General features: G+C 42.0%; 1 protein-coding gene across 2 annotated transcripts in view; it reads left to right on the forward strand.

The window, feature by feature from the left end:
* The window catches only part of LOC306861598 (lysine-specific demethylase 5A-like), a 36,922-nt gene extending 13,381 nt beyond the window's left edge, over positions 1-23,541 (forward strand). The window contains exons 11-27 of one of the 2 annotated variants that reach the window (XM_079403968.1): positions 5,933-6,114; positions 6,163-6,352; positions 6,453-6,572; positions 7,984-8,178; positions 10,013-10,194; positions 10,768-10,892; positions 10,969-11,119; positions 11,222-11,342; positions 16,623-16,978; positions 17,428-17,566; positions 18,147-18,326; positions 20,022-20,726; positions 20,797-20,925; positions 21,966-22,110; positions 22,197-22,417; positions 22,499-22,927; positions 23,003-23,541. In XM_079403968.1, coding sequence (XP_079260094.1) covers positions 5,933-6,114; positions 6,163-6,352; positions 6,453-6,572; positions 7,984-8,178; positions 10,013-10,194; positions 10,768-10,892; positions 10,969-11,119; positions 11,222-11,342; positions 16,623-16,978; positions 17,428-17,566; positions 18,147-18,326; positions 20,022-20,726; positions 20,797-20,925; positions 21,966-22,110; positions 22,197-22,417; positions 22,499-22,927; positions 23,003-23,221 — 3,789 coding nt within the window. In that variant the 3' untranslated portion in view covers positions 23,222-23,541. The remainder of the gene's footprint in view (positions 1-5,932; positions 6,115-6,162; positions 6,353-6,452; positions 6,573-7,983; positions 8,179-10,012; positions 10,195-10,767; positions 10,893-10,968; positions 11,120-11,221; positions 11,343-16,622; positions 16,979-17,427; positions 17,567-18,146; positions 18,327-20,021; positions 20,727-20,796; positions 20,926-21,965; positions 22,111-22,196; positions 22,418-22,498; positions 22,928-23,002) is intronic. The other variant, XM_079403969.1, reaches the window with a different exon arrangement.
* Positions 23,542-24,713: the final 1,172 nt, after the last annotated feature.

Below are 24,713 nucleotides of genomic sequence, written 5' to 3' on the forward strand. Positions count from 1 at the left end.
CATCAGGGCAATAATTAAGAATTTCTATATAGTGTCTATATCGTCCCAATGCACGGTGAGAAGGAGAGGACCACAGCTGGAGAATTGCAGAAAATAGTTGAGTCTCGGGGTCAGAAAACCTTTTTAAAAATTGTCAAACAGCCCCTAAATCACCACATGTTGTTTGGGAGGGTTTCAAGAAAAATTCTCCTAGCTCGTCCAAAAACAATCTCCAGCATATTCAGTTATCAGACACGACTGGAACTTCAAATGCAGGGCTTGACGTTTACCTTTTCCCCAAGGAGCACATGCGCTCCTAAGTCAAAAAATTTAGGAGTGCATTAAAACATTTTAGGGGCGCAATGCAAATTTTTCAAATGAGGTGTTTTAGCTTAATAAGGGGATACAAGAGACATTTACAAGCACAATTATTTAATTTATCAGAATACAGAAAGTACACAAGGTTTTTAAATAATTTTACTTCAGACACTATTTAATAGGCTAATTATGTAATTAGTTATAATCCTATTAAACTGTGTCGGTATAAAATTTTCACAATAATCATTGAAGCTTTTGTCACGGTATATGTTTTTGTTTTTAAATCACAATATATAATTTCTAAGTGAAAAAGTGTTGTCCTCCTAACAGGTTAAATAACTTTATTAAAGATAATTTACTAAAAGACTTTTATAAAAAATACATAAAAATATAAAGTAAACAAGTGTTTCAAGATTAGAGTGCAAACGATTGTTCAAATGAACGAAAGAACAATAGGTAAGTAAGTCTCATTTATTAACATTAGTTAAAGCAGGTTAATATTAATGTGCAATAGCTAATTGTTGCAGTAGTTAATATTCTTTGTTAATGTTGATTAATAAAAAATACAACTATGTTAGTTAATGTTAGCTCCATTGAATTATATTAAGACAACTTTTGATTTTATAATGTATTATTAAAAGTTGTAATTAAGATAGCATTATTAATAAATGCAGTCATGGTTTTTTTCATGTTAACTAATGGAGCTTGTGTTACTGAACAATAATAACGAATCAGTCGTTGATATATAGATAGGCCCACTGTTCTCTATTATAGATCAGTGGATGGGCCATGTTTTAGCTTAGAAACAATGTTTGGAAATAAATAGCTCATTAAGTCTTCAAGTAAGAATTATTTGATGCTATTGTGAAGACTAAAGCGAATATAAATATCTAAATGACTGAGTGTGAAACATTATTTACACAGTTTTAGGAAAGTAGCGCAGCTGATTTGTTTACTGGGTTACCGGGGTAACGGCAGCGGCAGCGCCCTCTAGTGGCGAATGTGCGTCATTCAGCGCGTCTTCACTTTAACTCGCTCCGCTTTTCTTCTCATCTGTGCTCATTTAAATTAAACCGCTGCCTTTTTAAAGTTCTAAAGTAATCATATGAGGCTGCATCGCAATTTTTCCATAAATAAACATAATAAATTAATACGTTTGTTATAGGCTACTGTATAAGTTAGGCTGTTTTGTATTTTTTGTATTCGCACTTGTGCTCCTAAATACATTTTCCAGTTCGCACACATCTATTTTTATTCGCAAATGCGAGTGAAATGCTCGCACTGTGGAGCCCAGAAATGGGACTGGCTTCTATGGTCAGATGAAACTAAAAAATGAGCTTTTTGAACACTCAAGATGGGTTTGGTGAACACAGGGATAAAAAGTACCCCATGTGTACAATGAAATATACTGCTGTATTTTTGATGTCGTGGGCCTATATTTCTGCTGGAGGTCCTGGACATCTTGTTTAGACACATGGCATAATTTCTATCAAATAAACAGATAAAAAAAATCAATAAGTGACGGACTCTGTTAGAAATCTTATAATGGGCCATGTTTGGATCTTCCAACCGAACAATACTTACTTTTACTTTACTTTTAGTCATTTAGCAGACGCTTTTATCCAAAGCGACTTACAAATAAGAAAAAGTAACTAAAACTAAAAGTTAATACTCTGTAAATACTCTATACACACCCATTTAAGAAAATACAGAAATTAAATAAAATTAACAAATGCATACAACAACAACATTTCAGTAGTAAACATAAAAAGGGAAAAAAATAAATTAATAAAAGAAAAAGAAAAAGCGATACTTATATCCTTTGCGATATCCTTTGAGTCGATGGTCTTTATATAATAATCCAATAATTATAATAATAATTAATAATAATTTAAATAATAATAATAATCCAAACACAAACCTCAAAAACAACACAAAAATGGGTCACTGAGCACAAAACCAAGCTTCTGCTATGGCCATTCCAGTCCTCTGACTGTATGTAGAAAATGAGTGAGGTGAACTGAAGCAGCACCAACATGGAGCTGGGAATCTGAAGGGTCTGGAGTGATTCTGGATGAAGGAATGGTCTCTGATCTCTTGTCAGGTGTTCTCGAACCTCATCAGGCATTATAGGAGAAAATTTAGATTAATTTTCACAGCCGCCTTCGATCATATTTACCAAGGGTGCCGATATTTTTGGCCATGACTGTATAGCATACAGTCTTTTATATATAGTTGAAATATTAGAAGAAAATTCTAAATATTGAGAGTGGGGTATGTATGAATGTATCAATGAAGGGAGCTGACTGTCTTCAGAAACGTTTCAGTGGCATTCTTTTCATCAGAGAGACATTTATGCTGTAATAAAATGAATTCTATGTTCTATGTCCATACATCATTGAACGGAAGGTTGGTGAATGTAATTACGTAGTTAAAACTCCAGATCGTAAAAGGAAAACCCGCATGTGCCATGTTAACTTACTTAAGCCTTACATTGGCCGTAATCAAACGGCATGTGCAGAGGTTAAGGCTTTTGCTGTGCTGAATGTTCCATCTACTGAGACAGAAGGGAGTGTTGCCGTTTCTGGGGTTGCTCAGGGTAGACTGTCAAATTCTAAAATTTTGGCAGATTTGGATTCTTATCTGTCTTATGTAAATCCTTCCGAACGTACTGATATTATTCAGTTGATATCACAATATTAGAATCAGAATCAGAATGAGCTTTATTGGCCAAGTATGTTTACACATACAAGGAATTTGTTATAGTGACAGAAGCTCCACAGTGCAACAGAAAGACAGTAACAGGACAGGACACAGGTAATGAAACAAGATAACAAGAAATAGCCAATAACCAATGTACAAAGCAGCAAATAAAATTTAAAAATACACAATATATAATATATAATATAGGCGACTATGTATGTACAGGTCAAGTATGTGCAAATTAGAAATGAGAGAATAAAATAAAATAAGTGAGTGTGGTGAATGGATAATGTATTAGTTGTGTGTTCTACGTTTATTTATTGAGTGTTCATGAGATGTATTGACTGAGGGAAGAAACTGTTCCTGTGTCTGATCGTTCTGGTGCTCAGAGCTCTGTAGCGTCGACCAGATGGTAAAAGTTCAAAGAGGGAGTGTGCTGGATGTGAGGGGTCCAGAGTGATTTTACCAGCCCTTTTGCTCACTCTGGATAAGTACAGTTCTTGGAGAGTGGGGAGGGTTGTACCAATGATTCGCTCAGCAGTCCGGACTACCCTCCGTAGTCTTCTGAGGTCAGATTTGGTAGCTGAGCTGAACCAGACAGTTATTGAGGTGCAGAGGATGGATTCAATGATGGCAGAGTAGAACTGTTTCAGTAAGTCCTGTGGCAGGTTGAACTTCCTCAGCTGGCGAAGAAAGTACAACCTCTGCTGGGCCTTCCTGACAATGGAGTCAATGTGAATATCCCACTTCAGGTCCTGAGAGATGGTGGTGCCCAGGAATCTGAATGACTCCACTGCAGTCACAGTGCTGTTCATGATGGTGAGTGGGGGGAGAGCAGGGGGGTTTCTCCTGAAGTCCACGATCATCTCCACAGTTTTGAACGTGTTCAGCTCCAGGTTGTTGAGACTGCACCAGACAGCCAGCTCCTTAACCTCCTGTCTGTAAGCAGACTCGTCACCGTCCTGGATGAGGCCGATCAGTGTGGTGTCGTCTGCAAACTTCAGGAGCTTGACAGAGGGGTCTTTAGATGTGCAGTCGTTGGTGTAGAGGGAGAAGAGCAGTGGGGAGAGAACGCAGCCCTGAGGAGCTCCAGTGCTGATGGTTCGAGTGCTGGATGTGAATTTGCCAAGCTTTACTAACTGCTGTCTGTCTGTCAGGACAGACATTTGGCCCTGTTTTCTGATGTTCCAACTTGTACTAATGTCTTAGAGCATGACATTGATATAGGTCAAGCTACCCCTATTAAACAACACCCAAATAGGGTAAATCCTGTGAAATGCCAGCTTTTGCACAAAGAGGTACAGTATATGTTAAAACATGACATAGCTGAACCATCTTCTAGTCCTTGGAGTTCACCATGCTTACTGGTTGAGAAGCATGATGGTTCTCTTTGTTTTTGTACAGATTTTCGCAAGGTAAATGCTGTCACTAAGCCTGACTCCTATCCTCTTCCACGATTAGATGTTTGCATCGATCAAGTTGGTTCTGCATCTTTTGTTACAAAGCTGGATCTTTTGAAAGGCTACTGGCAGGTTCCGCTTAGCCAGCGAGCCTGTGAGATCTCTGCCTTTGTGACGCCAGATCACTTTGGCCAGTATAAGGTTATGGGCTTTGGAATGAGAAATGCACTTGCTACTTTCCAGCGTTTGGTAAATAAGGTGCTGGAAGGAGTAGCAGGTTGTGAGGCTTATCTTGATGATTTGGTTATTTATAGTTTTTCCTGGCCTCAACACTTGGCCCAGCTTGAAGATGTGTTCAAGCGGTTAAAGGCTGCAAACTTGACTTTGAACCTTTCTAAGTGCGAGTTTGGACAAGCCACTGTAACTTACTTGGGCAAAGTTGTTGGCCATGGACATGTGTCTCCAATAGGAGCAAAAGTAGAGGCCATCGTGAACTTTCCAGTGCCATCTTCACGGAGAGAATTAAAGCGGTTTTTAGGTATGGCAGGATATTATAGGAGTTTTTGTAGAAATTTTGCTACTGTTGCTGCACCTTTGACAAATCTGCTTAGTCCTAAGATTCTTTTTGTTTGGACTGGGTTGTGTCAGGTTGCCTTCGATAATCTGAAGGCCTTGTTGAGTAATTCTCCTATTCTTGTTGCTCCTGATTTTAGTCGGCCTTTTAAGCTAGCTGTGGATGCTAGTGACTTTGGGGTGGGTGCTGTTCTGCTCCAAGATGATGCAATAGGACTTGAGCATCCTGTGTGTTATTTCTCAAAGAAATTCGATATCCATCAGAAGCATTATTCTACAATTGAAAAAGAAGCTTTGGCTCTTATTCCTGCTTTGAAACATTTTGATGTATATGTCTCATCCTGCGTTGAACTTATTGTGTACACTGATCATAGTCCTCTTACTTTCCTCCACACTATGAGAAATTCTAACCAGCGCTTAATGCGATGGAGTTTGTTTTTGCAAGGTTATGATCTTAAATTGTCACATTCGTGGAAAGGATAATGTGTTGGCAGATGCCTTATCAAGGATGTAAGTGACAGTGTAAATTATCAAATGATAGTGTGGCATTAGTTGTTCTATAGCAGCATTTTAAGGGTGGGAGTGTTATGTGGGAGCGTTATAACTTGTGTTTTGTTGCAGTTATTCAGTAGCCTATCTGCAATCAACAGGCTAATTGATGTCACCTGAGAGGAGCCCTTTTAAACTCCAGGACATTTGTTCATTCTCTCTCTGAGTCTGCAGCCAGTTTGGCAGTAGCTGGGCTTGTTTTCGTCACAGTCCCTCTTCTTTTCTTTTTTTGTTATTTAATAAATCTTATTTTATTTGGTAAACTTGAGCCAGGGTTGTAACAAGGAGCATTAAGATTATTTGCGTTGTCTAAAATTTCTCCCGGATTGTTATTGCAATGCAATAAAGGCTCTGTATGTAGAGAGCGAAGAGCTTTAACTCTTGGTTCTGTGGTGGTGTGGTGTGTGCAGGAGTACGCGAGCTCAGGCTGGAACCTGAATAACATGCCGGTGCTGGAGCAGTCGGTACTGACGCACATCAGCGGGGACATCAGCGGCATGAAGCTGCCCTGGCTGTACGTGGGCATGTGCTTCTCGTCCTTCTGCTGGCACATTGAGGACCACTGGAGCTACTCCATCAACTACCTGCACTGGTGAGTCCTCTCAGACAGCGAGCCCCGTCCCAGCGCTCTGTGATCCAGTGACGTGTGTGTGTGTGTGTTGATCAGGGGCGAGCCCAAGACCTGGTACGGCGTTCCCGCTCATGCCGCCGAGCAGCTGGAGGCCGTCATGAAGAAAGTGGCTCCGGAGCTGTTCGACTCTCAGCCAGACCTCCTGCACCAGCTGGTGACCCTGATGAACCCCAACGTCCTGATGGAGCACGGCGTCCCGGTACAGGCCTGAGGAATCTAACACATACTAGAAATGAGATGTTTGGCCCTGGCAGCAGTGCTCTAGGACATACGTCACTGACAGACTCGTTATCATACAGGTGTACCGGACCAATCAGTGTGCGGGAGAGTTTGTCGTCACCTTCCCAAGAGCCTATCACAGCGGCTTCAATCAAGGCTACAACTTTGCTGAGGCTGTCAATTTCTGCACCGCAGACTGGGTATGTCCTCCGAGCCACTGAAAGTCTTCAGCTCTGTGTGTGCGTGTGTGAGGTGCGTGTTTGAGGTGCGCGCGTGTGAGGTGCGCACGTGTGAGGTGAGCGCGTGTGAGGTGCGCCCGTGTGAGGTGCGCGCGTGTGAGGTGCGTGTGTGAGGTGCGCCCGTGTGAGGTGTGAGGTGCGCCCGTGTGAGGTGTGAGGTGCGCCCGTGTGAGGTGTGAGGTGCGCCCGTGTGAGGTGTGAGGTGCGCCCGTGTGAGGTGTGAGGTGCGCCCGTGTGAGGTGTGAGGTGCGCCCGTGTGAGGTGTGAGGTGCGCCCGTGTGAGGTGAGCGCGTGTGAGGTGAGCGCGTGTGAGGTGAGCGCGTGTGAGGTGAGCGCGTGTGAGGTGCGCGCGTGTGAGGTGAGCGCGTGTGAGGTGCGCCCGTGTGAGGTGCGCCCGTGTGAGGTGCGCACGTGTGAGGTGAGCGCGTGTGAGGTGAGCGCGTGTGAGGTGCGCCCGTGTGAGGTGTGAGGTGCGCACCAAACTCTCTCTCTCTCTCTCACACACACATATACACACACACACGTCAGGATGGAACGACAACAGCTTTGAGGGCTTGTTTTTTTGGGGGGTTTTTCTAGCTGTCGATATATTTATTAATTTATCATTTTGAGCAGCAGTCCAGGATTTGTCAGCAAAACATTGTTAAAATGCACCTATACGAAGAGCATTAAGACGGCATTATAAAATGAAAAGGCGCACTTTGATTTTGAATGGCGAAGACGTGCTTTTCACGGAACTAACGTAATTTCCCATTATCCAGTGTGATATAGCCTGGTTCATTGGTCTGTTGGATCGGACTGCTTTCTCACTACAACCGAACCGCTCCAGAGTTCGTTTTCAATCGAGCCGAGGCCACCTCTTTCAGGCGATCTCGGACTGATTGTTTTGGCGCGGATCCGAGCGCGATTGCCATGTTCACATATGCCAGGTTCCGAAACAACAGACTAGGTGTGAAAACACCCTTAATATTCACAAAGACTAGTTCATATCACGATTCAAATTAAGTGACAGACCCTTTATTCATCCAAAAATTTACGAATTCCGTGGCATTCCGCGCTATAGAGTAAATTCCGTTTTTATGAATGGACTCCGCCATCCTGTCTGCGTTTTCCCGGAAACCGTATGACCCTAGAAATGTAACACTTCAGAACATTTGGGTTTGCCCTGTGTGTTGTGTTTGAAAGGGTTGCAGGGATATCATGTCACAGGGTCTCTCTCTCTCTCTTTCTCTCTCTCATGCGCCCAAATGCGTTCTCAGGTACCAAATGATTTAATGTGAATCGGTACTCTGTAGTACCGTCCCAATTCGGTCGGTACCCTTAAAAGTACCGAGTCCGGTGCCCAACCCTAATGACGTGTGTGTGTGTGCAGCTGCCCCTCGGCAGGCAGTGTGTGGCGCATTACCGGCGTCTGCAGCGCTACTGCGTCTTCTCTCACGAGGAGCTGGTGTGTAAGATGGCGGCGGATCCGGAGAGTCTGGACGTGGAGCTGGCGGCGGCCGTGGTGCGAGAGCTGAGTGAGATGATCGAGGAGGAGAGCCGGCTGAGAGCAGCCGTGCAGGAGACGGTGAGAGAGACCTCATCCAACATCTGTCACTAACAGGAGCTTTTCAGAAACCTCCAGTCCAAAACTACTCTAATATAACAATCTGCAGATCAGGGTCAGACATAAACATGAACTTGCTGCAAAAATGGAAAATGCTACCAAAATGAAAATGCTGTTTTCTTGAATAGTGGCTCACTTAGAAATATGATGTAGATTTGATGCAATAGTGCAAAAAACAAGAAGTTAACATTTGAGACATTTTAGAAGCAATGCTGTCAGTTTTTCAGAATGAAAATAGTTTGAAACGAAGCTAGAGCAGAACTGCTGTGAGTCTCACAGTAGAGGTGTTTTGAATGAATCAGTGGAGTAAATGATTCAATAACTTATTCATAATGTCATTCCTGAATGTGTGAACCGTTTTGAACAAATCATTTGAGTGAATGATTTACTCATTAAGACTGACTTGCTACCACCTACTTGCAAATTTAGTTTCATATTTAAAAGTAGGCTTTTTGTTCTTCATTTATTATTTCTGTTGTCAAAAACGTTATATTTATAGCATTCATTTCACTACATTATTTATGCAGTTGTAACAGCACGATAGTATCGTATTATTCTAATTGAATTTGTTGATAAATTTAATAATGTGACACACACATTTAACAAGTTTATCGAAAAATTGCCCGAATAAATATGAAAATGCCCCTGGAAATCAGTTTAATATTGGCTGTTAATGTATCAGTAGTGGAATTTAATAATGAAATCAGTAGAACCAATAAAAATAGATCAAAGAAAAAATTTAAGCAAATGTAGGGCCCTATGAAATCCATTTTATTTTTTTCCAAATTCCGTTTTTTCCATTTGAGTTTTTCTGAACTCCTTTTATAATAAAATTTAAATTGAACAATTAATCAAAAAGCATGTCTAATTAATTAAATCATGAAACATATACAATTTCACATCAATTTATTAAAAAATACATGCATAAAAACAACTTAATTTATGCACATTTATTCTTAAAATAGCTTTATTAAAAGAAATTCTGTGTTGTGTATTTAATTTTTTCTGGTTATCAAGTGAAAGCATAAAACAGTAATTAATTTATCTTTTAGTTATTGAAAATTAAATTTTTTTTTGGCAAATTTACTATTAAAATTAAAACAGAAGAAATGTTGTGTGATTATTCTTAAAAAACAAAGTTTTAATAATTTTAGTACTAGTGTACATTATACTGAACAATAATAATATATTTCTGGCACAATGTCTTCAAGTTAAACCGAACTCTTATTTTGACAGGTTGCCGTGAATACCTTTTAAATTTCTGTGTATGATATGATACTAGTTGTACTCAAATGAAAGTGAAATGCTGATGAAGTGACTCAGAACAGTTCTGGAGATGTTGTTCATGTGTTTATGTCCTCATGTAGAGAGGCACCGCGAGTGTGACACGCTTCAGTGTGTGTGTGTGTGTGTGTGTGTGGTAAAGAAAACCATGCGTCTGTGCCATTCAATCGCACACAGACATGCAGAACATACAGGATTCAGGATTAAATAGTCTTTTTGTGGCTTAATATTTACAGTTACTGGTCCATATCACTATTTGATTTAAGTGTAATGACCTACTTTCGATTAATTCATCCAAACAAATTCTGTGACATTCTGCGTTATACAGTAAATTCAGTTTTTATGACTGGATTCCACGATTCTGTCTGTTTTCCGCATCGCAGAAATCATAGGGTCCTACAAATGGCTCTTTTTTTCAGCAACATTATTCATGATTAACATTCAGAAGCTGATAATAATACTGAGCATCTGTTAGACAAGCACTGCTTAGATGATTGTGTCTGGTCCTCAGGGGGTGGTGAGCTCGGAGCAGGAGGTGTTCGAGCTCGTGCCCGATGACGAGCGGCAGTGCTGGAAGTGCAAGACCACCTGCTTCCTGTCTGCGCTCACCTGCAGCTGCAGCCCACAGCGTCTGGTGTGTCTGCATCACGCCGCCGAGCTCTGCAGCTGCGCAGCCGGCAACAAGTGCCTGCGGTAATCTCACACACACACACTCTCACACACACACACACACACACACACACACACACTCTCACACACACACACACACACACTTGTTTCGCTATCCTTGTGGGGACTCTCATAGGCGTAATGGTTTTTCTGCTGTACAGACCGTATATTCTATCATCCTACACCTACCCTACACCTAAACTTAGCCCTCACAGGAGATTGTTTGCATTTTTAGATTTTCAAAAAACTTAATTCTGTGTGATTTGTAAGCTTGTTTACCCGTGGGGACCTCAATTTAAGTCCCCACCGTGACACAAGTCTCCATGAGTCTGTGTGTATTCAGGTTTAAGTCCCCACCGGTATATAAAAACAAAAACACTCACACACACTCACTCTCTCACACACACACACACACTCACACACTCACTCACACTCACTCACTCTCACACTCTCACACTCACACACACACACTCTCTCACACACACACACACACACTCACTCTCATTCACTCACTCACTCTCACTCACTCACACTCATGCACACACTGCTGTATCAGTGACTGCCTGAGGTGCTGAGTAATGGCCGTCTGTGTCACAGGTTCCGCTACGATCAGGATGAGTTTCCCGCCATGCTCCACGGGGTGAAGTCGCGTGCGCAGTCTTACGACACCTGGGCCAGGAGGGTCACGGAGGCGCTGGCGGCCGACAGCAAGAGCAAGAAAGGTCAGACACCACTCTGAGTGGCCACTTTTAGTCCACACCCACAGCAGGGTCTAAACGGGTCGCTGGTGCTCCACAGATCTGATCGAGCTGAAGGTGCTGCTGGAGGACGCGGAGGACCGGAAGTACCCCGAGAACGGCCTGCTGCGCAGCCTGAGAGACACTGTGAAGGAGGCCGAGACCTGCTCGTCTGTAGCGCAGCTGCTGCTCAGCCACAAGCAGAGGCACAGGTCAGCCACAGCACACCTGTCTCCGGTGACACACCTGTATGGAGTCCTGTCCTTCAGCATTAATATGTGTGTGTGTGTGTGTGTGTGTGTGTGTGTGAGAAGAGAGCATCCCGAGAGCAGCGCACAGAAGGTGCGCAGCAAGCTGACGGTGGAGGAGCTGAAGGTGTTTGTGGAGCAGCTCTACCGCCTGCCCTGCGTCATCAGCCAGGCCCGGCACGTCAAGGTGAGTGCAGCTAGGCTTTCTGCTGGTCTAAAGACTTCAATTTAGTTCTATCAAATTTAAGACCTTAAAAAGTCTTACATTGTACAAGAAAGTCTTAATTATGATTTCAAGAGGTCTTAAATTTGGGGACGGAATGACCAGAAGTGTGATATGGCTGAATGAGGATTAAACTTCAAAAGGCTCTGAAACATGAGCGCTGCACGAAACACAAAACACCTACAGACTAGTGTTATCAAAAATATGGATATTTCGATAAATATCGGTACTGAAATATCTGAACGGTACCAATATTAATTTCCCGAAGTATGGATACACCGATACTAGCCGAGCTTCTCTCCAGAGGCGCGTGGACAAGCACCACACGTGACCGCGCTCGTCTCCTTCGCTCTGGTTAAATAGCACAAGTGAAGTGAATAGAAAGATGACTGCTCTGGTTGTTAAAGAACACAGCAGGAGCGCTATCTGTAGGATCTATGATCTCCGCGATGCAGAGAACGCGCACGGAATCCAGTCATAAACACCGAATTTACAGTTTAACGCGGAATGTCACGGAATTTGTCAAAGTTTGGATGAATTAATCAAAAGTAGGTCATACACTTAAATCAAATGGCGATATGGACTAGTATCTGTAAATATTAAGCTGCAAAGGTGGATTTAAATATGAATCCTGCATGTTCTGCGCGTCTCTGTGTGAATGTGCTGCACGTGCGGTTGTGTTTACTAATGTGGCGCTCGCGCTGATTTCAGCGTCTGCCGTCTCAATGAGGACATAAATACATCAACAATATCTCCAGAACTGATCTGAAAGCACTTTACCAGCATTTTACCATTTAATTTGAGTAAAACTAGCATCATATCATACACACACAGAACTTTAGAAGTATTCACGGCAACCCGTCAAAATAAAAGTTCGGTTTAACAGCCTATTAAAGACCGTGTGCCAGAAATAGGCTATATTACTATTATTTAGTAGAATCTACATAATACTACTACTTACTACTACTGTTCATTTTTTTTAAAGAAATAATCACAAAATATTTTAATTTTAATAGTAAATCCCCTTCATTTGCCAAAAATGTAAAGGTTTAATTTTCATTAATTCAAATATCAATGAATTAAAATTGTTTTATGCCTTCATCTGATATCCAGTAAAATGTAAATACACAACACAGAATTTCTGAGGGGGAAAACACATTTCATAAGGCTACTGTAAGAATAAATAAAATAGTTTGTATGCATTCAAATAATAGACATGCTAAAACACAGAATTTGGTAACAATAAAACATAAGGTGAGAAAAAAATAAAACATTTCATACGGCCCTAAACGTGTCATTTTTGTTACACTTTTAATAAATTAAATGTTAAATTGTATCATTTTCATGATTTTAATGAATTAGACATGCTTTTAGATTAATAGCATTTAATTTGACCATTAAAAAAGAGTCCAGAAAAATAAAAAAATTGAATGTAGAAAAAAATAAAACTGAATTTGGGGAAAAATAAAAGGGATTTCATAGGGCCCTATATCTGGAAATATTTTGGTTATGAAGCAAATGAGAATATCAACAAATAGAACTTTGGATTTTAATTAGTACATGTATTAGTAAACGTTAGTTTCAATTAACATTTAACTAAGATTAATAAAAGATTAATAAATAAATCAACAAATGCAGTACCTCAAGGCATTTTTTTGTTCATGTAAAATATACCGCATGTTCTCGACTTGTTACATTTATCTTTAAATTAAAAAAATTACCCCCTTAATATTGTGGCAGTTTTTTTCACCGTGGTATCGAAAATGGTATCGAATATCGATATTTTTCAAGGTATCGTATCGAAGTTAGAAATTCCAGTATCGTGACAACACTACTACAGAGTGTGTTCATACATTACATGATGAAGTCTAGCAGGTTAGACTAGTGCGTGTGCACATTTAGAGCGCGTTCTTTCACGGCATGATTCAGTCTGTGCAAATGCATTTACAATTATCACATAATTCAAGATATGAACATTTGTTTTTTCTCAAAGTCAGCATGATTACAAATGTGATATTGATTTTATGCAACAGTTCAATAAACAAGAAGTTAATATTAAGAGACTTACGTTTTAGACACCATATTTCCTGTTTTTGCTCTATTTCTCCAACATAAATCATTCCAAACACAGCTGAAGCACTTGTTTTGTGTGTCTGAGCAACATTTACGTTTAAACAAACGTTTAAATGATTCGGTTCAATCGTAATGACTCCCTTATAGGGTTGTAACGATATACCGGTATGACGGTCTATCGCGGTTTGAACGTACACGGTTATCATACTGTAAACATTTGCATATCTACGGTTTAAAAAAAATTATGAAAAAAAATATATATATAATCTCACCCGTGCATATGCAATTTATTTCGGCTGCTTCACTCTGCTGAAATGACAGAGGCAGAGATTGTATCTAATCTCCATCCCCCGCCGAAAAAGTTTAAATTTGCAGTTTGAGAATACTTTGGATATTTAAAAAAAAAAACACGAACGTGGGGTTGTTCTTGAGGACGAATCCAAATTTGCTAAAAATGTGGACGCAAAGTGGCTGCAAGAGCAGGCAATACATCCAACATGTTCACTCATATTCACAGACATCATCCCTCCGTGCAGATAAAGGTATGTCGTATTTATAGCACGTTATAAGGCCGTATGATTTCCGTGATGCAGAGGGAATCCCGGTGCAGTCGTGAACATGGGATTTACAGAATAACCTTAACGAGGCTGTCACGTAAAACCATCTGATGGATGGATAAATCAAAAGTAGATATGAGTGGCGCGTTTTATCTGCTACATACTGAAGTATGCATGCATGACACTAATGGTGTTCTCAGCGTCTACAGAAACATCAGCAGAGCTGCTCTGAGAGAAAACCAGCTTTATTTGAGAAAAACCATCAAATACACTAAACTCAAAGATCTGCTACAACCCGTCAAAATAAAAGTTCAATTTAACTTGAAGTCCTGACAGAAATAAATTAGCACTGTACAATGTACTTAAAAGTTATGACAACAATAATAATATTCTTTATAATAATTCATTTAAACATTATTTTTGAGGAATATCATGTTTGTCCATGTTTTAACTTAGAATACCTCTGTTGTGCAGCACTTTGCCAAAAATAAGTGTTGTTAAATTTTCATTTGATAACATTTTAAAACATTAATTAAAATATTAGTGTTATATAGATATACATAAGGCTTATGGCTTTGTGTAATTGGTTTTTAATTTTTTTCTCAGAAGGGAGGCTTACTTTCATTAAAATGATTTCAAGTTTGTTGCAATAAAGGATTTGTTCACTCAAATAACTTGTTCTTATTCTTTTAAGAGTCATTGTTACAGATAAGAATTATTGTTTAATATATACCGTGATATTTTCAGAGACGATTATCATACCGTGAAAATCTCATACCGTTACAACCCTTGTTAACCGTGACCTGCTGGCGGTTTTAATTTCACATTTAGAGTATCGTTTCATTTTTAAAATAAATCAGCTTTCAATGTTTTATGTTTAAAATATCAAACATTATTTATGCATTTGTAACTGCAGGTTAAAGTATTCCATGTCCCTCTGAGCTGCATTAAACTGTGTAAATACATCTAAATGCCCTTCAGACGCAACTTCTGTGTTTCCTCTGCATTGCAAAGATCAATTTTGTTGATACGGATTTCATTTGCTTGCTAACAGCCCAAACACAAGAATTTGACTCAAAAGATGGTGTACACTTAGAAAAAATGGCTTCAAGGTAAAAATGCCCATAAAACTTGTTGGAAATGACTCATTTCTATCACTGCTGTGAACTGAGCACACAGAATATGAAGACCGTCAAAAAAATCAGAGTCAGCTGTCAGCAGAATTAGAGATAAGATATCAGCACAATAACACACTCAGCAAAATATTATCTAATTATCGTTATCGATAAAATCCCAGAAAATCATAGAGATATCATTTTTTGTCAATATCGCACACCACTAATTTGTTATTTAATTGATAATAATTTAATGATAATTGTTTAAATTAATGTAATACTTTTGACTCATCTATTTTCTTAAAAATGGTTTGAAGGCTGAAATGTAAAGTTGGATCATTTTATAAAACTTTGTTTTTGTGAAAACTTGTAAATTATGCTTTTTAAAGTAATTTTACAGTTTAATATGGTTCTATAGACATTGAAGCCCTACCCCGCTCATATGGTATTCATTTTATTTGTGCAGGTCTTAAAAAGGTCTTAAATTTGAGCTTAAAATCCTGCAGAAACCCTGCAGCGAAGCGTCTCGGCGTCTGAGAACCGGCTCTTCTTTACCATTCGCATGTCCACGATTCCATTCCATATCACCATTATATCTCATTTATTTTGTGTGTTTTTATTCAATTATACAAGCAGGCTACTTTTAAAAATAATTACAAATTAATAAGAAATCAAAACAATTGTTAAGAATTTAACCAAATAAATATACATTGGCTTCAAATCAAGCAAATATAAAGTAATAAAGGGGGGAAAAGACAATTACAAGTGATAAACAAAAAGTATCTGGGAGTGCTTTAAGCGTCTGAAAGTTTACAGACAATCATAGTTGTGGGTTTTTCTGTTTTCCTCAGCATTATTGCTGTATGATTATTACTGATGAGATCATAGACAGTGACTTCATTCACACTAATGCACAGATCTGTTTCCACTTATCAGATGCTTTGTCCTGCTCTGAAAACACAACTCCCTGTTTACATTCAGTTTTGAATCATAAAAGTATTCAGAGATGCGAGTGCATTTAACCGATCAAGCTTCAGGACAAACACAGAGCCCTGTGAAAGTCTGTCAGTGCATGAGTGTTGTTCATCTGATACAGACTGCTTTCCAAAAAGCATAAATGAAAGCGTGTATCTAAAGTAAAAGACTGAAATAACACACTGTCAAGCAATGCAAAAGCGTCTCACAGCCCATATTCTGTGCAAGGAAGCCGCCACGATTGATGTAGCACACACTAAGCTTGCTTTTTCCAAAATGTGCCCAGATCTCAGATTTAAAAATAGTGCGTGTATTAATACTGGCGTGACAAGCGTATGAGAATGGCGTCAGTAGGCTATAATCAATTACGGTCTATTACTGCATCGATGCAGAATCGTCCACGTCCACATCGCGATGCATTTCAACACCCCTAGTAAGGTCTGGGTTGAGGTCTGATGAGAGTGCAGCGACCCTCCTCGGCGGCTGAGGTCTGATCAGCTCTGGTGTTGTTCTCTGCACCGCAGGAGCTGCTGGAGAGCGTGCAACACTTCCACGAGCGGGCGCAGGCGGCGCTGGCCGACAGCACGCCGGACTCCGGGAAGCTGCAGGCACTGCTGGAGCTGGGCTCGGGGCTGGAGCTTGAGCTGCCGGAGCTGCCCCGGCTCAAACAGGAGCTGCAGCAAGCGCGCTGGCTGGACGAGGTGCGGCTGACGCTGGCCGAGCCGCAGCGCCTCACGCTGGAGCTGATGAAGCGGCTGATCGACTCCGGCGTGGGCCTGCCGCCACATCACGCCGTGGAGAAGGCCATGGCCGAGCTGCAGGAGCTGCTGACGCTGTCCGAGCACTGGGAGGAGCGGGCACGAGCCTGCCTGCAGGCCAGGTGACCCTCAAACCCAGTCCTAACTGAGACCTGCACCACCATCATCATCTGAGAGCTGAACAAACCAGCTCTGTTACGATAGGACAATATTTGAAGATCTGGAATCTGAGGGAGCAAAAAAATCTAAATATTGAGAAAATCACCTTTAAAGTTGTCCAAATGAAGTTCTTAACCATGCATATTACTAATCAAAAATTAAGTTTTAATATATTTACGGTAGGAAATGTACAAAATATCTTCATGGAACATGATCTTTACTTAATATCCTAATGATTTTTGGCATAAAAGAGAAATGTATAATTTTGATCCATACAGTGTATTGTTGGCTATTGCTACAGATATACCTGTGCTGCTGATGACTGCGATTGTGCTCCAGGGTCACATATAATAGTTTTGGGTCATTGTGTAATTCTGCGGTTGCTGACTGTTGTTCGTCTGTCTCTCTGAAGGCCTCGTCACAGTCTGCCGACGCTGGAGAGCATCGTGATGGAGGCCAAGAATATCCCAGCGTACCTCCCCAATGTTCTGGCCCTCAGAGACGCTCTGCACAAAGCCAAAGAGTGGACGGCCCGAGTGGAGGCCATTCAGGTGACTGTGTGCTTCACAGGGTCATGCCTCAGCACGTCTGTTTACATTTATTCATTTTGCTTACGAATGAGGAATACAACAATCTATTAGAGGCAGTAAACACAAGAAATCAAGCAATGGTACAAGCTAGAACAGTGCTTTATTAGGGGAAAGTGACAGCAGTCTCCTGAATATTGCCAGAGATTCTGCATTCCTGATGTGTGTGTATATATATATATATGTATATATATCTGAGAGATGTATATCTCAGAGAGAGAGTAAATTGTCATTAAATTGTAAAAGTTTTATGAATTCAAATAGATAGGCATGCTTTTGATTACAATTTAATTTAACCATTAAAACCCTGGTCTAGACAACATTTTAGAGAGAAAATAGGGTAGGCACCAAAGATGCATACGTTTAGGTCATGTGACTCTTTGAGATGATGTTTGAACAGCACATGCTGGTTCAGAGATGTTTCTAAACAGGTCAAGGGTATGAATGCTGTGGAAGAGATTGTCATTGTGACCGTCTCATCAGTGTTGATTCAGCTTTATTGTAGCACGTCATGTGACCCATGCCTCGATCTCTTTATGAGCAGAACGGCAGTAACTACTCCTACCTGGAGCAGCTGGAGGGTCTGTTAGCCAGAGGACGCTCCATCCCCGTCAGATTAGAGGCTCTGCCGCAGGTGGAGTCACAGGTGGCTTCTGCCAGAGCCTGGAGAGAGAGAACAGCCCGCACCTTCCTGAAGAAGAACTCCACCTACACCCTGCTGCAGGTGATAGATGCACACACTCATGCTGTACTGTAGGTGACCCAAACAAACACACACATTACTGCAGGTGACACACAGTGACACAGATACACACAACATACAAACCCAAACACTAGGCCTGAAACGATTAGTCGACAGATATTTTTGTTGTCGAGTAGTGGTTTGATCTTATATGAGCTAATGTAAGAGCCTGCAGAAATGCGGTTTGACCAGTGTTGCGCTGTAACGCAAAACAATAATTCAGCCCTCCTGGGTGCTATTCAAGAGAACAAGACAGGCTTCAGAGCAAACACAGCCCAACCTGAAGCTGCTGAGCGGCGTTTAGATGAATATGTAAATTCACAAATATGCACTTTCCTCTCAATAACGACATAAACGCAACAAAAACTCACAGCGGTGAGAAAGCAGTGGTTCAGAAAGCATCTGATTACAGTGATGTGGATGTTTTTTCGGTACTCCAGTAAAGTCCAGATAGCCTTAAATCAAGCAGCTTTACAGCATTAAACATGAAAAACCAGAGTCAGTGTCACTTTCAGTTAGAATTACAACTTGATTTTCTGTCATAGAGCAGCTCTCCAGTGCTAGCTAGCTAATGATAAAATATTTCTGTTAGTGGGAAAAACATTAATTAAAGTGATATTTTGATAATCAAAACAGTCCTGAGCTAGGTCAAGCTTTGATCTCTGCAAACCAAATGATCACTTAGTGATTCTGACATGCTCCCTCCAGCCTAGACACATCATCAGCGGTTACATAACTTACCTTTATTTTGTTTCTCATCCATAAGACTTACATAAGGAGATGTTAGGCAGAATTATGTGTCATTCAGCTACTTTTTCATGTTGCTAATTAAATGGTGAATAAGAGTTTCTCTGTCCGTCATCTCATTTTGTGTGCCAAATATATTTACTTGTATAAATGAATTGTATAATAGGTGTAGTTACATATGATTTTCAAAAACTGAAGTGATTACCTTTATTTGTTTGTTACAATATGTAAAACTCAATATTTTATTCAATTGCAACAGCAGAACAAAGTCTACTGATTAATCAGTGAAATAATCAACGATTATTCAATTAATCTGTCTAATATACGTTAGATTAATCGATTATCAAAATAATTGTTTGTTGCAGCCCTAGGCAAACACGCCTTACGGCAGATGACACAATAGTAGTGCAGGTTTTCCCTGGCCCTAGATGTCCACTGTCCTGCAGAGTTTAGCTCTAACCCTAATCAAACACACCTGAACCAGCTAATCAAGCTCTTCAGGGGTGCTGGAGAGTTACAGGCAGATGAGTTTGATCAAGGTTGGAGCTCAGTTCTGTAGGTCAGTGGACCTTGAGAGCCAGAGTTCAGAACCTGTGCACTAGTACTATATAGGAGAAAATTATGTGCTAATAAGTTTTATGCATATAAATGTGTTCATGAAAGACATGGTTTCTGCACTGCTAAACATGATGTTTTCCTCCGTATTTTTGTTTGTCATATTCGAATATAAATGGCTAAATATTCTTAAATCAAGATGCAGTTACTTAAGAAACAAACTGGCGTGAGAAAAGAAGTCTTGTTTTCTGAGAAATAGATCAAAATGACATGAGTTTATGTTGAAAACAAATACCTGCCGGTGAGGTCAGGAGAATCAGCTGCTGAGTGACCCTGTGACGTCCATCTTTACTCACCTGTGGTCGATCTCTCCAGGTGCTCAGTCCACGTGTGGACATCGGCGTGTACGGCACCAGCAAGAGCAAGCGCAAGCGTGTGAAAGAGCTGCTGGAGAAGGAGCGCGGCCTGGAGCTGGATGCTCTGAGCGACCTGGAGGACAGCGTGGAGGACACACGTGACCCCGCCGCCGTGGTGGCTGCCTTCAAAGCCCGAGAGCAGCAGGAGCTGGAGGCCATCCACTCGCTGCGCGCTGCCAACCTAGCCAAGATGGCCCTGGTGGAGCGCATCGAGGAGGTGAAGTTCTGCCTGTGCCGCAAGACTGCTGGCGGCTTTATGCTGCAGTGCGAGCTGTGCAGGGACTGGTTCCACGGCGCCTGTGTGCCGCTGCCCAAAGCCGGCTCGCAGAAGAAGCTGGTGTCCGGCAGCAAGGAGTGCAAATTCCTGTGCCCGCTGTGCCAGCGCTCGCGGCGGCCCCGGCTGGAGACCATCCTGTCGCTGCTGGTGTCACTGCAGAAGCTGCCGGTTCGGCTGCCCGAGGGAGAGGCGCTGCAGTGCCTGACCGAGAGAGCCATGGGCTGGCAGGACCGCGCTCGACAGGCCCTGGCCACCGACGAGCTCTCCTCCGCCCTGGCCAAGCTCTCCGTGCTCAGCCAGCGCATGGTGGAGCTCGCCGCCCGGGAGAAGACCGAGAAGATCATCAACGCTGAGCTGCAGAAGGCCGCCGCCAACCCCGACCTGCAGGCACGTCACTTCAGATACTCACATCTGATCGAATAAGAGCGCTCCGAGACTAACTTGTGTTCACTTTCAGGGGCACATCCAGACATTTCAGCAGGCCGGCTTCAGCAGGACCACGTCGCCACGGCCCTCCATGGACTACGACGACGAAGAGACGGACTCAGACGAGGACATCAGAGAGACTTATGGATATGACGTCAAGGTACGTGAATTACTAAATCCTGTCACACACAGTTAACCATCACCTTGTGAGACGAAGATCATCTAAAAAGGGGTCATGAACTGCCTTTTTTATTATTTTGTGTTTTTCTCTGAGGTCCAGTTATAATGTTATCAAGATTTTTACATAAAAACATCAGAATTTAGAAGTAATGGGCTATTGTTTTTAATCAGAACGCTCTGTTTGAATAGGCGTGGAGGATTGTAGACTCAGAAGGACACACCCACTGCTGTGATTGTGATTGTGACTGCTTACATTCCTCATAGATGGACACTGCTGTGATTTTAGGTCAAAAACGCATAAATACTCAGTACACATCAAATGATCTGTTTAACAGACAAAGCAATAGTGATCACGTAATGAAAACAGTTACTCACACTTGTGTGTTGTGACAATGTCGGATCCAATATAGTCACACAGCATCATCTATCAGTTTCAGTCTTTCTGAAAATCCCACGTCAAATTGTACATCGATCTTTTTTGTAAACGAATCCACGGTAAAATGAAGTGAATAACAGTCCAAGTTCTTACTGATGCGGTCTGGATCTTCATTAAAAATAAAGTTCATTCACTCTTTCCTAATGTTGGGATCAGAAGGAAGTCAACGCAAACACTGTTTTTTCCACAATGTGGCACTGCACAGTGTCTTGTCTTCAGAGCATCTTTATCGTTTGGTTTCTGTGTAGACCTGCGTGTTAGCCTCTCTTGTAAACACTACATCTGCGAATCGGTGGGCGGGGCTAAACAGGCAGCGCTGTAGAATCGGTGGGCGGGGCTAAACATCATAGTAGAACATTCTACAAGCTGTCGTTTTGGCAGACCGCCTTCAATATAAGCTGTTTTTAGACTAATGAGAAAGTTGTGAGCTCTGGGAAACTTACAGGATGTTTTTATAGTACAATGACCTCTTATATGTCAAAAGATCAAGGCAGGTTTGGTTTCTCAGTTCATGACCCCTTTATTGTGATGCGGTTGTCCTGCTCGTCTCAGTCTCTCTGTCTCTTCTCTGTTTCTCTCCTCAGGACTCAGGAGAGGTGAAGCCGTACTTGTTCTGTGACGAGGAGATTCCTGTGAAGTCGGAGGAGGTGGTCAGTCACATGTGGCCGACAACGCCGTCTTTCTGTGCTGAGCACGCATACTCCTCTGCCTCGAAGTCCTGTCCTCAGAGTAAGACACTACTACACACTTACACATGTATATACAGAAGAGCCCTGCAGACCTGAGACTAGCCTGATCTCTGTTGACCTCCTCAGATCCGGCAGTGGCACGCAAGCAGCCCAGGAAGACGCCGCTGGTGCCGCGCAGCCTGGAGCCTCCGGTGCTGGAGCTCTCCCCGGCGGCCAAGGCCCAGCTGGAGGAGCTGATGATGGAGGGAGACCTGCTGGAGGTGTCTCTGGACGAGACGCAGCACATCTGGAGGATCCTGCAGGCCACGCACCCTCCCTCAGAAGACAAGTTCCTGCAGGTCATGGAGGTGAGAGATACGCTGTCACTGCACATGCTCGTGTTTCTTGTGTCCACGCATTGACCTCTGTATGCTGCTGTGCTCCCACAGCCTGAGGACTCTCTGCTGGACAAAGCCGTCAAGCTGAAGCTGAAGGATGCGGAGAAGAAGAGGAAGAGGAAGCTGGAGAGAGCCGAGCAACAGCTGCTGCTGGCCGCCGGTGGCGTGGAGGGACGCTCCAAGTCCAAAGACATGAAGCGGGTTCTGGAGCTCAAGCCCAAGAAGAAGAAGCTGAAGCTGAGCCCAGACAAGTCCCGCGAGCTGAAGCAGCTGGCCAAGCGGCTCGCCAAGGAGGAGAAGGAGCGCAAGAGGAAGGAGAAGGCAGCAGCCAAGGCCGAGTTCCCCAAGGATGCTCTGGAGAAAAAGAGCCGAAAGACTCTGGACATTCCTTCCAAATACGACTGGTCCGGAGCCGAGGACTCCAACGATGAGAACGCCGTCTGCGCCGCCAAGAACTGCCAGCGGCCCTGCAAGGATAAGGTGAGTGATGGTCTACTGGAGTCTGAATGAGACGGCAGTCGTGAGTGTTATTCACTGTGTCTCCTCTGGGTTCAGGTGGACTGGGTGCAGTGTGACGGCGGCTGTGACGAGTGGTTTCATCAGGTGTGTGTGGGAGTGTCCTGTGAGATGGCCGAGAATGAGGACTACATCTGCTCGGCCTGCTTGCGTAAAACCACCGCCGCCGTGGCTGTTAAAGTGGGAGCAGAGACTGTGGTGATGTCCTCGCCGGTGGTCCCAGCGCTGCCTCAGACTGACCCACCAGAGAGCAGTTAACCTCACAAACACACTCCAGCGGCTGCATCACCTCCTGTGTCCGGTAGATTTAGCTCTTCGTTACTGTAGTCCTGGAGGAGCCACCTGATGCATCAAGACTGGATAAACATGGTCAGGGGAAACCTAACCTAAACCAGCGAACTAACCCGAGTCCAGAACTTCCTGTTCGGATCCAGTCTCTGCCCTCAGCATACAGAGGGCGGGGCGTGTAATGGTTGTATTTAGTGAATCTATTTATTATGTATGTGGATTTTAAACAGTTCATGATGGGGAGGTCTTTTTCTCAGCTTTTGTCAAATAAAGAAAGGATTGATGATGATGATACATGTCAAGTTTGTGAATTTCACTGCAAATAAAGCATTCTCTTCTGTGTAATGTTCAGAAGAAATATTTACATAATTTGAGGCTGAGATCCTCGACCACTTCTGTCATCAACATGTTAACAATAATGCAACGTGATGTAACTTACCAATCTGAAACACACTGGCTAATGTCAAACAACAAACAAATCAAAGATTTGATGATTTTGAGAGTGAAAACATAATTCCATGACATACTGATCTGCCACAACATTAAAACCCCTGACAGGAGAAGTATATAATATATATATTAGGGGTGGAACGATACACGTATCTGTATTGAACCGTTCAGTACGAGGCGTTCGGTTCGCATTACAAACCAAACGATTCGCTGGACTAATCCTATTACATCTGGAAAATAAAAAAAGCTTAAAGTGTGTGAAATATCAGTGCCACTGCGCTCAACAAGGCAGCCCAAACAATGTGCTGTCTGCCCCGTGATAACCTCCCCTTACTGGGGTGCATCGACAGGGATGAGCTTGAATTGACCATAGCCAGAGATATTGTCAAAAACATCAATTATTGGCAATATTAAGAGGATTTGGCATTTCCAATTAATGTAGGCCTGTTACATTCTTATTTTTCTAAGGCCTATTATTATTATGCTGCTCCTGGTGTGTGTTCACTACTGGGTGTGCACTTGGATGGGTTAAATGCAGAGAAACAATTCAGAGTATGGGTCACCATACTTGGCCACACACCACTTCCCTTTCCCTTATTATTAAATTAAAATTACAATTAATTTGCCCTGCAATAATTACAGCATACCGGACAATTAGGCTATTAACTCAATTAAAATGTTTTATAAAAGGTTTTTAAAAAATAAACCTGTTCTTTTAAAAAAGGCTTATAATGCGTAGATAAACAAACGGTTTAAGATAAACAGGTTCATCTTTATTTGACCCTTTAACTCTTGCACTCTATTCTAATTCTATTCTTAAAAAAAAAAACTTGCCCCTTTTAGACTTGCACTCTATTCATTCACAAACTGCTTGTTTTTCTTAAAAAAACTAACACTTGATTCTCTATTCTTTTTGTATTCTATTTGTTTTTTTATTTACTATACAAATAAAAAGCAAAAAAGGCCTCAAACACTAGCTTGCTCTATTCTTTTTCTATTCTGTTTTCGTTTT

The sequence above is a fragment of the Barbus barbus genome, assembly GCF_936440315.1.
Source record: "Barbus barbus genome assembly, chromosome: 42".
NCBI lineage: Eukaryota > Metazoa > Chordata > Actinopteri > Cypriniformes > Cyprinidae > Barbus > Barbus barbus.